This window comes from Hordeum vulgare, chromosome 3H (assembly GCF_904849725.1).
Source record: "Hordeum vulgare subsp. vulgare chromosome 3H, MorexV3_pseudomolecules_assembly, whole genome shotgun sequence".
NCBI lineage: Eukaryota > Viridiplantae > Streptophyta > Magnoliopsida > Poales > Poaceae > Hordeum > Hordeum vulgare.
Window position 1 is genome coordinate 505724733 of NC_058520.1, and position 14575 is coordinate 505739307.

At 49.1% G+C, this 14575-nt stretch overlaps 1 protein-coding gene across 4 annotated transcripts in view; it reads left to right on the top strand.

Moving 5' to 3' along the window:
- The first annotated feature begins 461 nt into the window (after positions 1 to 461).
- The window catches only part of LOC123444531 (protein MON2 homolog), a 35267-nt gene continuing 21153 nt past the window's right edge, over positions 462 to 14575 (top strand). For 2 of the 4 annotated variants that reach the window (XM_045121271.1, XM_045121272.1), the window contains exons 1-9: positions 472 to 783; positions 3224 to 3409; positions 3732 to 3821; positions 4412 to 4485; positions 4565 to 4720; positions 12517 to 12628; positions 12773 to 12828; positions 14133 to 14187; positions 14272 to 14328. In XM_045121271.1, the coding sequence (XP_044977206.1) occupies positions 679 to 783; positions 3224 to 3409; positions 3732 to 3821; positions 4412 to 4485; positions 4565 to 4720; positions 12517 to 12628; positions 12773 to 12828; positions 14133 to 14187; positions 14272 to 14328 (891 nt within the window). In that variant the 5' untranslated portion in view covers positions 472 to 678. Of the gene's footprint in view, positions 784 to 3223; positions 3410 to 3731; positions 3822 to 4411; positions 4486 to 4564; positions 4721 to 12516; positions 12629 to 12772; positions 12829 to 14132; positions 14188 to 14271; positions 14329 to 14575 lie in introns of all 4 variants that reach the window. The other 2 variants (XM_045121275.1, XM_045121274.1) reach the window with 2 other exon arrangements.

The window sequence follows — 14575 nt, forward strand, 5'->3', positions numbered from 1 at the left end:
TAACTCTAACAACAATCAAGTTATTTTTTTGAGGCAAGTAAGTGGTTAATAATATGACAAGTGGGTCAAAAAATGTGGCAAATATGAACGATTTTTTTTGACGAAACATATTGACATGTGATCTAGTTTCAAAGAATTCGTCGCAAGAAAGCCAATGATGAAAACGGATCATCGATTGAATTAGCGGTTTTATAGATAATTTTTTTTAAAATTTTAAACATTAAAAAGGAATCAGACGTTGTCCTCCCACCGCACGGCAACGCAACCCCGGGCACGCTATCAATTAGATTTTCCCTTGATTTTGTGCACGATCTTTCTAATGTTTCTTATCCAAACAACCACTTAAAGCCAGTGGCCTAACTTCTCGTCTTTTACGGCTTGGGCATTGCGTTCGTGATAGGAAGGGTGAACTTAGGGTGAAATCATACTCACCCTTAGATCACCATCCAACGGTTTCGCGACCTTCTTCCCACCACACAACTACACAGGAAAACAGCGATGGCCGATTGCAACTAACATCAAGCTCCTGTCGTCGTCTCCGTCTCACCTCGTCAGATCTCACCAATCCTCCATCTCCGTGCGGTCTTCCCTCGATCTCGGCGAGGAGATAGTCCAAAACCCTAACCCCCTAGCCTCCCGGCTGAACCCGAGGAGGAGGAGGAGGAGGAAGAGGCGGAGATGGCCTTCATGGCGGCGCTGGAGGCCGATCTGCGCGCTCTCTCCGCCGAGGCGCGCCGCCGCCACCCCGCCGTCAAGGACGCCGCCGAGCACGCAACACTAAAGGTCCGCCCATCCCCTCGGCCCCCGATATTCCAGTGCCGCTGCTCATTTCGCCTTCATGTCGCTTGCTCGCTCATTTCGGATCCAACTGGCCAAGGAAGTAGTGTCCAAACATCTCGAACTGTGGTTGGAAGTTGTTGTTAGTCTCCTGTAACTCTCTCCGGTTTGGTTTCGTGATAGCAATGCGTAGTCAGCTAGCGATGTAGGAGCAGGACTCCCGGTTTGATGATTTTAGGTGACATTTTGCAGGAGAGCTAAGGTTTGGCCGATCCCGCTTAGGTGACTTGTAGGATAGTTATTTCAGCTGCAGTTTGTGACTTTCAGTTAGTCCCGTTTAATGGTTAGTGTTAATTTCAACTGTAGAGAATGGTTGTGAGTTTTTCGAAGGTTTGGTTCTTGCATTTGGAACCCACAGTTGATTTTGTTTAGACCTTCATTTTTCGTGGAGGTCCCAAGCTAAATCTTTGGGCACATAGCTTATGAGAGTAGTTCGAGTAGTTGCGCCAGAAGACTGGGCACATACACTGATGCACTCGATAGAGCTGGAGGAAATTTGTTGGTTTCTCCAGGCTGAAGGGTTCTGTACCTACTAAGCTGGGGTTCTGTGGTTAGAGGGATTACTTTTATTTACTGTGGTGGAGACTGGACACAAACAATTGGCTTCTTTTGTTTGCATGTTTCTGGGCACTGGGCACCCTATAAGTGCTTTTACAGGACTTCATAATAGAACACACAAAAACATGACTTGATATTAGCATAACTTGAGCAAAATTTACTGGTGCTGGTTTATAGTTAAGATGCAATACTACATAACAAGAGTTGTCAGTTTGTCACAAAAAATAGCCATGAACTATGGACATATGCACAGTGAAACATTGCTTCTCATATTTATTTGATCAAGTGAGATCATCCATACCCTACCTCTTAGAAGACTTGGTGCATGAAAACCAAAGCCTTTAGTCCCAAACAAGTTGGGGTAGGCTAGAGCTGAAACCCACAAGACCTCGAAACCAACTCATGGTTCTGGCCATGTGGATAACTACTTTCCATGCACCCCTGCCCATGGCAAGTATTTGGGTGATATTCCAGTCATTCAGATCTCACTTGCCTTTTCTTTCGTGTGTGTGTGTGTGTGTGTGTGTGTGTGTGTTGGGGCGGGGGATGTGTTACCACTTTTTATATTTTCGTGTAGCCTTCCTGTATTTGCACTGCCAAGCTTTTTTTTCCGCCATGTTATCTTGGCTGCATAGAGAAGTGGACTTCAGTGATGCTGAGGCACAATGTTGCACATAACTAATTCGACAGGTTAAACGACTAATGTCTGTGTTGTCAGCAGAGCTGAGAATGGTTTTTGATTAACTGGGGCTAATGGTTTGGTTTTTGCCCTGGGCTTGATTGGTTCGGGTTGTGATGGGTCCAGACTGCTATCAGTTTAGTTTGGTTTGGGTTTGCGTAAAAACAAGTTGGGTATGGCCGGGTGTGGGCCTAAATGGTTTGGTCGCTAACAGTTGTGAATCGTGGTTCAGAACCGGTTATTGAACTGGGCGTACGCACGCGACGCATGGCGGCTGAACAGACACGTATATACACTACGCGGTTGAACACACACGTATTGAGCTGCTACTATAGATCAATTACGTTGCTAGGTAGCTTGCTTGCCGGTTAGCTTTGCACATATGGTAGATTGATTTGGTTTCAACCCAAAACTAAGAACCAGGTTAAGCCCATAGATCGAAGAGTGGTTTGGTCTGGGTTGAGGTGGACAAAATGTACGGTTTGGTTTGGTTTTGGTTCTGCGCGACCATTGGAAGTGTGGTTTAGTTCTGGTTTAAACTCCATATTAATTGGTTATGGTTTAGGTTTAGTTCAGTTATATAACCGTTGCCAGGTTTAGTTGTCAGCAGTATCCTCTGAAGTCTGAACCAAATTAGCTTAGATTTTAGTCAGCATTTAGTTGTACTTGGCCTGCATGGACATGTCGTCCATATTTGTGCACATTGCTGCCTTGCATCAGTCTTTGATCTTGTGGAAACTACCTGCCACCTTCCTGTATTAGTTTTCAATGTTTAAGACGCTTTTGATGTTGTTTTGATTTATGAAGGAACTAACTAGATAATTTCATATACTTATATTTCATCACCATTTTATTGTTAGGATGCATCAACAACATAGCATGCCCAGTTTCAGACAAATGATTAAGCAAACCCATCCACAATTATCTGTTGGCACTAATTCCTACCATAATCCAAGTAGTGTAAGAATTTCTTCATCTGTAATAGCTAGATGATGAATATCGCTTTTCTTATTTCTTATGTTACTTCTGCACAAATACGAGTACTTTCTAGCCTTTATGTACATTTAAAATTCATTTCAGTTCTCATGTGATATAAGTGGTATGTCACTTGCTCAATTCACATCCATTTTCAATTCTTTTGGCCTGCAGCTCCGTTCTCTATCTAATCCAAGAGAAATAGCTCAAAAGGGGGATATATTACGGATCTTTCTGATGGCATGCCGTGTCAAATCAGTGAAGCTGAGTGTGATAGGACTATCCTGTTTGCAAAAGCTTATATCACATGATGCTGTAGCATCATCTGCGTTGAAGGAGATATTAGCCACTTTGAGGGATGTGAGTTTCTCTTCACTTATGTATCCACTCGCCTCACTTTTTTGAACTTGGTATAATAAATTTATATATTTGCCTTAGAATTTCTGTGGTTTCTGTTGAAGGGCTTGTGTTAATTGTTATTCTGGATAATTGAGTTTGATAATGTGTTTTTCTTTGGAAAGCTGATACTTCATCATAACATTTATATTTTAATAGGATCTTCTGCTTTATTTGACCACTTGTAAATATTTGTGTGATTTAATTTGATGGATCATCCTGTAGTATGTTAACTCTCAAGGCTCTAACTAATTATCACTGAACTGTGATGTTTGTCTGACTGCAGCACTCAGAGATGCCAGATGAGAGTCTTCAGCTGAAGACATTGCAAACAATGTTGATTGTCTTTCAGTCACATTTACGTCCTGAAAGCGAGGTAGCAGCTATGAATGGTTATCATCTAAATTATTTAATGTCTGTAATAGATGAAATGGTTTCTTATCATCTGTTGTATGCTTAGCTGGCCTTATAACACATAGAAGCTTCCCTCTATAAAAATGTTGAATCTACAACTCTAAAGCGAGCCAGTGAGCAGTCACCACTTGTTAGCATTCTTGCCTTCCGTTTTTGCATTTGACTCATTTGATTTATTTTACTTTATTTTGTAAAATAAGGTACTCTGCCTGTTGTTTTTGTTTGTTTGGAGTGCTGGTGCTTGGTTTTCGGACTTGGGTTACCAGATGTTTATGTTTCAAACATAGTGCTTTTTTATTCGTTACAGCAATCCAGGGAATCTTTCTTAAGTCCAACAGCAGAGAGTAACCCTGGTTGCACCATGAATTTTTGTTTCTGATGAGAGAGGGGAACACTGCTGTTGATTATTTCTTAGAATGCATGCAAACTTTAATTATTTTGGTAGTTCATGCAATTCTACAGGATGACGTACTATTTATTGAATGCCTTTTGGGAATCATTACTATTACTGTCCACAGGTTTATCTTATTAGCATATTGTTTCATTTCTCAGGAGGACATGTCTCAAGCCCTTGACATATGTCTTCACCTACTTGAAAGCAGTCGATCTTCTGACAGTGTCCGCAAGTAAGCCCATTCAAGTTGTTGGCTCATGGATTCAGAATTTCTTTGTGGCATTCTCCTAAATCATACACTCTTCATTTAGCACGGCAGCAGCTACATTTAGACAAGCAGTGGCACTGGTCTTTGATAATGTTGTTCTTGCCGAATCACTTCCGACTGGTAAAGCATCCCCAGCAAGACTCGGCTCGAGTGCTAGCTCTGTTGCCAACAATGTTACTCGTAGCTTCGGCCAGACGCTGTAAGGCTCAGTCTATTTCTCTTTCTTTAATATTGTTCTCATCCAGTAGCAATACAGCTAATATCATTACATGTTTGTTAGTAAGAAAAACACCTTTATGCATTATCATCTATGGAAAAATAAATTCATGTTGCATCAAACCACTCGTGTTTGACACATTATTCATAGATGGGAGACACATGAGATGAGACACTAATCACAGGCCAAGGCGTGACAAAAAAAATCCCTAAAAGATTTGCTCTAGCATTCAAGTGTGGAAGGTATCAAGACAAGTGGATCATAAATATTTAGACAGTTAAGTTAGAAGCCAGGATCCCGAGTCTTATTGTGAAGTGCCTGGCTTCTATGCGATGATCCCATTCTTTGTTGTTTAATCATGATTATAGAATAATATGAGCATTCAAACAATACTATTATATTTTGAATAGAAGATACTCTTATTAGCCTGTAATGGTGTATCACCTCTATTCCAGATTATAAGACATTTTGGATATTTCAATATGGACTATATACGGACTGAAATGAGTGAATGAACACACCAAAACGTGTCTATATACATCCGATACATAAAAAGTTAAAACATCTTATAATTCGGAACAGAGGGAGTAGTAGCTAATTGACTGTTCAGTCAGTGCAGATTAACTTCCTCCGTCCGAAAAATGTTCATAGTGTCAAAAATGGTCTTATTTTTTCTCGAGAAAACGGAAAGGACCTTTGCGTTTCTTTGCATTGAAAAGATAAGAGTTTAGTTACATCGTCCGAGGATGTGAATTACATCATGATCAGTGCACATCCGAAGTTTGTGGGATCACAAGTCGTAGGCCAGGTGCCCCGGCAGCCGCCCAAGAGCAGGCCTCGTCCTTTATCCTATCGAGAAGCGTATTCATGGATGGTGTTGCGTTGTCAAAAACGCACCTGTTCCTATGCTTCCACACCATACAGGCACCAGCAGCGCGACGGATTTCAGGGCTTTGTGGAGAATCGGCGGCGTGTTTTCGTTGGCATGGTTCCACCAGTCCATGAGCGACGGCCCTCGGTTGGGTGTCAGGGCTGGGATGCGAAGCCAGGCCAGAACCTCATGCCATGCTTGGCGAGCGAAGGGGCATTCCAGCAGCAGGTGTCGGATCATTTCCGGCTCTTGGTCGCATAGGAGGCATCGAGGGTGGTGCTGCAGTCCATGGCGGGCCAACCTCTCTGCAGTCCAGCATCGGTCCATGTTGGCTAGCCAGTGGAAGAATTTAACCCTCGGCGGCGCTCAGCTTCTCCAGATAAGTTTCCAGGAGTAGCAGGCCGTCGATCTGTGGAATGTGGCCAAGTAACAGGACTGCGCGGAGTAGGTGCCGGCTGCCGCTCGTCGTCCACTTCTAGATCAGCTGGTCCGGGGCATCGGAGAGCTTGGTGTGTTGCATGATCTACCAAAGTTGCAGATACTGACCGATCTTGTGCATGCCTAGGATGTCATGGATGTCGCGTGCCCAGGAGTTGCCAATGATCATGTCCGCCAAAGTTGTCGTCGTGCGCCGCCGCTTGGGGATGCAGCCATATAGGTTGGGCAGGATCTCGCGGATGGACTGGCCGTTGATCCACCGGTCCCCCCGTGGTGAGGCCATTCCTGACGGCCATGGAAGTGGATGCCTGGAACAACGCGTGCTCCATGGCTGAGAACTGGAGGTCGAGCCCTTGCCTGGATAAGTCTATGTACTATGGTCTTTGTGGGGCTGCAGCACATAGTCCTTTGTGGGGCTGCAGCACATAGTCCTTTGTGGGGCTACAACACATGGTCCTTGTGGCTGTTAGGATAGAATCCTTGACCATCAAGGACTGGCAGTTAGGATAGCATCTTGGACTAGCATCTTAGCAGCATCTTAGACTAGCATCTTAGCATATGCTTGGCTGGCTAGCAGCCTATAAATATGTATCCCCAACCCCTCAGGTTGGCATGGCATTGTGTGAGAAATAAACCAACGAAAATTGTCCCAACTCTCCTAGTGTCATCCACAACTATCAATGCTCAGGCTGAAAGGTCTAACAAGTGGTATCAGAGCCTCGTTATCTTGCACCCTGAGCATTTCCTGCTCACCTCTCTCACCGGGAGCTGAGCAGCCTAAGCCGGTAGCAGCTGCTGCTCCGACTGCCCCTAGTTACCTCCCTCCCTCCGGACTGTCGAGCAGCAGCTCGTCAGCAACAACCTCCTCTTCACGCAACAGCCCCCCTGCAGCGAGCCATGTCTGCAGGTCGCTCTCAGCACACGGCTACCTCGAGCATACGGCGCCGGCAGGAGGCCGAGCGCGCCGTGGCAGAGGAGCGTGAGCGAGCAGCTGTAGCAGCAGCTGCTGCGGCAGCAAGGGTGTCAAGGCTGGCTGCAGCGGAGCTGGCAGCAGCCAGAGCGGAGGTAGAAGCAGCCAGGGTGGAGGTAGAAGCAGCAGCAGCGGAGGCAGCACGTGAGGCTACAGCGGGTGCCAAGGCACTCCGCGTCGGCTCCGGCAGCTCCAACGGCTCCGCGCCTGCGGACGATGGTGCCGACGCAGACCGTAAGGCGGCTGCAACGACCAGGACCGCGGCCTCTACGAGGTCCGGACTGTGGTCAGGGATGTTGGTCCCAGTGTTGGGTGGCCTACCCTCACTAAAACCAACTACGTCGAGTGGGCCGCGATCATGAAGATCAGGCTCCAGGTGCGGCGGCTGTGGGAGGCAGTCCAGGACAGCAACGTCGACCACCAAGAAGATCGACGGGCGCTGGACGCCCTCATCGCCGCAGTCCCGCCCGAGATGCAGTTCTCGCTTTCCAACAAGCGGACTGCCAAGGAGGTTTGGGACGCCATCGCCGCGGCACGCATCGGCAGCGACCGTGCTCGCAAGTCCACACTGCAGGCACTTCGTAAGGAGTGGGAGAGCCTGGCTTTCAAGCCAGGTGAGGACGTTGATGACTTTGCTCTTCGTCTCAACACTCTACTGCAGAAGATGGTGAAGTTCGGCGATGCCACCTACACCGAGGAGAGAGCTGTCGAGAAGCTTTTCCGGTGCATTCCCGAGAAGTACAAGCAGATGGCTCGCTCGATCGAGTCTTTGCTGGACCTCTCCACGATGACGATCGAGGAGGCGATAGGTCGCCTCAAGGTCGTCGACACCGACGAGCCACAGCCTCCCTCGGGGCCCATCACCACCGGCGGGAAGCTGCTCCTAACTCGGGAGCAGTGGGATGCCAGCCTTGGTGACAAGAAGAAGGGGGAGCCTTCTTCCACGACGGGCGGTCGCAAGCGCGGCAAGCAGCGCAAGGCGCGAAGGGGCGGCAAGGCACAAGGACGTGCCGAAGGTGACGCCCGCGGAGGCGCCAAGGACGGCGTCGCTGGCAAGCCCAAGCCGGCACAGGACAACAGCTGCCACAACTGTGGCCGGCTTGGCCATTGGGCCAATGAGTGTCGCCAACCACGACAAGGCCAGGCTCATGTCGCACAGGCGGCGGAGGAGGAGACGGCTCTGTTCATGGCGCATGCAAGCATCGAGCTACCTTCAGCGACACCAGTCGCAAAGGCTCCCCTCCACCTCGACGAGCCAAAAGCACACGCTCTTCTCGGCGATGGCTCCGGGAAGGACAAGACTGCGGGGTGGTGCCTCGATACCGGCGCCACCCACCACATGACCGGTCGAAGGGAATTCTTCGCCGAGCTTGACTCCGACGCGCGAGGCTCCGTCAAGTTTGGGGATGCCTCAGCTGTGGAAATTAAGGGCGTTGGCTCCGTCATCTTCACCACCAAGACGGGAGAGCACCGGCTGCTCACCGGTGTCTACTACATCCCCGCGCCAAGGAACTCCATCATCAGCTTGGGACAACTGGATGAGAACGGCTCACGCGTGCTGATTGAGCATGGGGTCCTACGCATCTGGGATCGCCAGCGTCGCCTTCTCGCCAAGGTACCCAGAGGCGAAAATCGACTCTACGTCCTTGATGTGCAGGTGGCACAACCGGTCTGTCTCGCTGTCCGTCGGGACGACGAGGCGTGGCAATGGCATGAGCGCTTTCGGCACCTTCATTTTGAGGCCCTGAAGCGTCTAAGTGCCAAGGAGATGGTGCGAGGCCGGCCATGCCTCGACCATGTGGAGCAATTCTGCGACATCTGTGTGCTGACGAAGCAGAGACGACTCCCCTTTCCCCAGCAGGCGAGTTTTCGGGCCAAGGAGAGGCTGGAGCTCGTGCACGGAGATCTGTGCGGCCCGGTGACGCCAGCCACACCAGGAGGTCGACGCTACTTCCTGCTGCTCGTCGACGACCTCTCTCGCTACATGTGGGTGATGGTCCTCGACAGTAAGGGAGAGGCGCCGGACGCCATCAGGCGTGCGCAGGTTGCTGTGGAGGCGGAGAGCGGCCGCAAACTACGTGTGTTGCGCACTGACAACGGTGGCGAATTCACGGCTGCTGAATTCGCGTCGTACTGCGCTGATGAGGGCATCCAACGCCACTACTCTGCGCCGTACAGCCCGCAGCAAAACGGCGTCGTCGAGCGGCGCAACCAGACGGTTGTGGGGATGGCTCGGGCTCTCCTCAAGCAGAGAGGGATGCCGGCTGTTTTCTGGGGAGAGGCGGTGCTAACGGCCGTCTACATCCTCAACCGCTCGCCTACTAAGGCACTCGACGGCAGGACGCCGTACGAGGCCTGGCATGGGCGGAAGCCGGCGGTCTCTCACTTGCGGGTCTTTGGCTGCCTTGCGTTCGCCAAAGAGCTCGGCCACATCGGCAAGCTCGACGACAGGAGTACTCCGGGAGTCTTCATCGGCTATGCGGAGGGCTCAAAGGCCTACCGCATCCTTGACCCAGAGACACAGCGTGTGCGCACGACGCGAGACGTCGTGTTCAACGAAGGGCGAGGGTGGAAATGGGACAAGGCGGTGGACGACGGCTCGACGCCGACGTATGACGACTTCATTGTCGAGTACGTCCACTTCAAGGAAGCTGGGGGAGCAAGCAGCTCCTCTTCGCCGAGCACGTCTACCCCAGCCCCCAAAACTACATCGACTCCGGTGCCTGCTACGCCGACGGCACCACAACCGGCGACGCCGCATACTCCAGCCCCGACAGTCACCACTCCGGGCTCGTCTTCATCAGCACCAGCTCACGCAGAGCACAACCCGATGAAGTTCGCTTCCCCGCTCACTCACGACGAGGAGCGCATCGACGCGTATCATAGCGGCGAACCGCTACGGTATCGTACGATGGATAATCTACTCGGCGACCAGCCGGTGCCGGGACTGGTGCCACGCGACCTGGAGGCGCAGCTACAACTCGCGTGTGAGGACGGCGAACCTCGGTCTTTTGCAGAGGCCGAGAAAGACGCGGCATGGCGCGCCGCGATGCAGTTGGAGATGGATGCGGTCGAGCAGAACCGCACCTGGGAGCTCGCTGACCTCCCTCGTGGTCACCGCGCAATCACCCTTAAGTGGGTGTTCAAGCTGAAGAGGGATGGAGCCGGCGCCATCATCAAGCACAAGGCTCGCTTGGTGGCCTGAGGCTTCTTGCAGCAGGAAGGAGTCGACTTCGACGGCGCTTTCGCTCCCGTGGCACGGATGGAGTCCGTGCGACTTCTCCTTGCGCTAGCTGCCCAGGAGGGCTGGCGTGTCCATCACATGGATGTCAAGTCGGCATTCCTCAACGGCGACTTGAAGGAGGAAGTCTATGTGCATCAACCACCGGGATTTGCGATCCCTGGCCAGGAGGGCAAGGTACTCCGCCTGCGTAAGGCTCTCTACGGCCTACGGCAGGCACCTAGGGCGTGGAACGCCAAGCTGGACTCCACGCTAAAGAAGATGGGCTTCGAGCAAAGCCCGCATGAGGCGGCCGTCTACCGACGGGGCAGTGGAGGAAATGCCCTGCTGGTGGGCGTCTATGTTGACGACTTGGTGATCACCGGCATCAAAGATGCAGAGGTGGCGGCGTTCAAGGAAGACATGAAGGCCACCTTCCAGATGAGTGATCTGGGGCTCCTCTCCTTCTATCTAGGGATCGAGGTGCACCAGGATCACTCCGGGATCGCGCTTCGACAGTCCGCATACGCCAAGCGCATCGTTGAGCTAGCTGGGCTCACCGATTGCCACCCAGCTCTCACTCCGATGGAGGAGAGGCTGAAACTGAGCCGCGACAGCACGACGGAGGAAGTGGACGCTACGCAGTACCGACGCCTTGTGGGGAGCCTTCGCTACCTCGCCCACACACGGCCGGACTTGGCATTCTCCATCGGCTATGTCAGTCGGTTCATGGAGCGACCGACGTCGGAGCACCAGCAGGTAGTGAAGAGGATCGTCCGCTACGTGGCAGGGACCCTCGACCACGGCCTCCACTACCCTAGGTGTCCGGGGGCGGCACACTTCGTCGGGTACAGCGACAGCGACCACGCCGGCGACATCGACACCAGCAAGAGCACGAGCGGGATCCTCTTCTTCCTCGGCAAGTGTCTCGTGAGCTGGCAATCGGTCAAGCAGCAGGTGGTGGCCCTGTCCAGCTGTGAGGCCGAGTACATAGCGGCCTCCACCGCCTGCACTCAGGCGCTCTGGCTCGCTCGACTGCTTGGTGATCTCCTCGTCCGAGACACCAGAGCGGTGCAGCTCCTGGTGGACAGCAAGTCCGCCCTGGCTCTGGCAAAGAACCCCGTTTTTCACGAACGGAGCAAGCACATCCGATTGAGGTATCACTTCATCCGCAGCTGCTTGGAAGAAGGGAGCATCGAGGCGAGCTACATCAACACCACGGACCAGCTCGCAGACCTGCTCACCAAGCCTCTTGGGAGGATCAAGTTCCTCGAACTCTGCTCCAGGACTGGGATGATTCGACTCTCCCACAAGACGACGTACAAGACTTAGGGGGAGAATGATGGATAAGTCTATGTACTATGGTCTTTGTGAGCTGCAGCACATAGTCCTTTGTGGGGCTGCAGCACATGGTCCTTGTGGCTGTTAGGATAGAATCCTTGACCATCAAGGACTGGCAGTTAGGATAGCATCTTGGACTAGCATCTTAGCAGCATCTTAGACTAGCATCTTAGACTAGCATCTTAGCATATGCTTGGCTGGCTAGCAGCCTATAAATATGTATCCCCAACCCCTCAGGTTGGCATGTCATTGTGTGAGAAATAAACCAACGAAAATTGTCCCAACTCTCCTAGTGTCATCGACAACTATCAATGCTCAGGCTGAAAGGTCTAACACGCTCGGGGTCCTTTCTGGAGAACCATAACCAGTGCAGCCGCAGTGCGAGGCCAGCGTGTTCGAGGTCGCGCACAGCCCAGCTCCCCAAGCGCGATGGGGCGGCAGACTCGTTTCCAGTTCACGTGGCAGTGTCCTCCGTTGGCGGCAGCGCGCCCGGCCCAAGGAAATCTGCGCTGTATCTTCTCGAGCTGTTCTCAAAAATGGTCTTATGTTTTTGGACAGAGAGAGTGTCCTTCAACAACCCTTTCTTTTCTACTATTTTGTATATTTGGGTATCTGAAGCTCATATTTCCTTGTTAGTATTTCTGTCCATTGACAACATTGGCATCATATATATTCTGCTAGAATCTTATCAACTGCACCATCATTATATTTTGCTGTGTGATGGATACTTATTGATGAATGCACATTTGTGTTGCCTATTCGACCAAGAGACATCTTGCTCATTGCTCATGTGCTTTTTTAGTACATCTGTCATGGTCATGCTGTTAACATGGATGATAGTTTAACCAATTCTAAATTGCTTGTGTTTCTGTTCCATCAAATTTTTCCTTCCAGATATGTAGGATAGAACTTGATATTCAACGTACCATGCTTCACAGATCACTAGCGTTTAGCTATGGAGAACTCACCATGAGGGAAGATCTTACTGATGTTGGAAAACTCGGTCTCCGTCTGCTCGAAGACCTGACTGCTCTTGCTGCAGGTGGATCTGTATGTGTAAACAATTTCCGACAGTACCATTTCCGTTCTTCGTTAAATATGAATAATTAACTGGCTCATATTTTGCTGCTACATTTTATTTAGTATTCTAGACCTAAGTTTTCTTGATAAAGTTACTACTGTCTCTTTCTTTAGGCTAGGTGGTTACATGCTCAGTCACTGCATCGGACGTTTGCACTTGACATACTTGAGTAAGTTCTCTTTTCATGCTGAAAATCTTGGGATACTTCCATATTATTCAGTTGTCACAGCTTTCATGATGCTCAATATTATACACATTTTGTGTATTAACAAAGTGTAGTATTGGATGAAAGGTTGTTTACTTGCGCTGCCGCATTCACATGTCTTCGAAAAATTGAAGTGCACAAGCATCTCTCATGAAGGAGGTGCTCCGCGAGATGCTTAGAAAGTTAGAAGAGGGTTGTTTGCGACATAAGCATCCATTAAAAAGCTCAACCCTTTAGTGCAAGTATATACGCTTTTAGGTGGTTACATCTTCCTACAAACTCACAAGTGCCCATGCAAGCATTTTTACACGAAGCATTTAATTTGTGCCCGTGAATTTGTACATTTTTTCTTCAGTATGGCCAAAAAAAAAACCCTGTAAGCACATTGTATCATTAAAGATGTCGGCGGTAGTGGAATAGTTCCACTGTTGCAATTCAAACCCTTAATGTGTTTTTCCAGTTTTCACTTCTGAGGGGAGCATGGAAGCACTACTTATCACACTATTATCTCAAAGATAATCCAATGTGAAAACAAGATGTATTGATTCAAGTGCAATAGATACAGTCAGTTCTTTGTAATCTGGAACAATTTTTGTTTCATTTTTATATTTTCTTTCTAGATCTGTTAAATGGGCTAAATATGTCAGATTTGGATTAAGCCAGCACATCGTTAATTTACTAGTCATGTTGACTTGAGTTTGCTCTTAATTTTGTTTGGTCCGAGTTATGAAGGCGTTCTCCAAATTTCTGGATTGTTATTAACTTGTTTCAACATTTTTCTATTTCTTTTGTAGGTGCATTTTTCTTCTGTTTCTGCATTTGTTTTGTGATTTGTTACTGATTATCCTGTTTTATTTGTTAAGCAACACACCATAATTTGTTGTATTATTTTCCTCAGTTCCATTATAGTTTAGGCAGACTAGTGATGCCAATCTTTTCATCAGCAAGCTGCTTTTAACTTCTTTCCCCTCATAGAATATATGGAACGGGAGCCTTGGCGCAGTGGTAAAGCTGTTGCCTTGTGACCAACTGACCATGAGGTCATTGGTTCGAGTCCTGGAAACAGCCTCTTGCAGAAATGCAGGGAAAGGCTGCGTATAAAAGACCCAAAGTGGTCGGACCCTTCTCCCGACCCTGCGCAAGCGGGAGCTACATGCACGGGGCTACCCTTTTAGAATATGTTGATATTACTTAGGATTGGACTTGAAGATAACTTATACCGAGTCCTGACTCTGTTGCTGAGTTTATTTTGACATGCTTTGTGCCAGGTTTGTGCTATCGACATATGTTCCTGTATTCCGGGCATTATTATCTTACCAGCAGGTTCGTGTTTATGTACATCTTTTGTCCTCAGACATTTTTGTTAACCATTGATCCATAACAAAAGAGCCTCTTAAAACCTGCCAGGTATTGCGCCATCAAATATGCTCACTTCTTATGACTTCACTCCGCACGAATGTGGAGGTAAGTAAATGAAAATAAGGATTTTTTCTAAATGTATAGCATGCTAAATGTGTAGTCAGAAAATTATAAGGCCTTGCCACTGTTGCAAAATTTATATGCAGAAGCACAAATTCGACCTACCACTTTACTAACCAAGAAGTTTGAAGTGTCCTTCAAGTACTTTTAGGTGCATCCAGTATCTATGTTAAGTCCAGGAAGGAAAATGTCAAATGGTGAACCTCATCTTTTGATGTGCCAGTACCTAGTT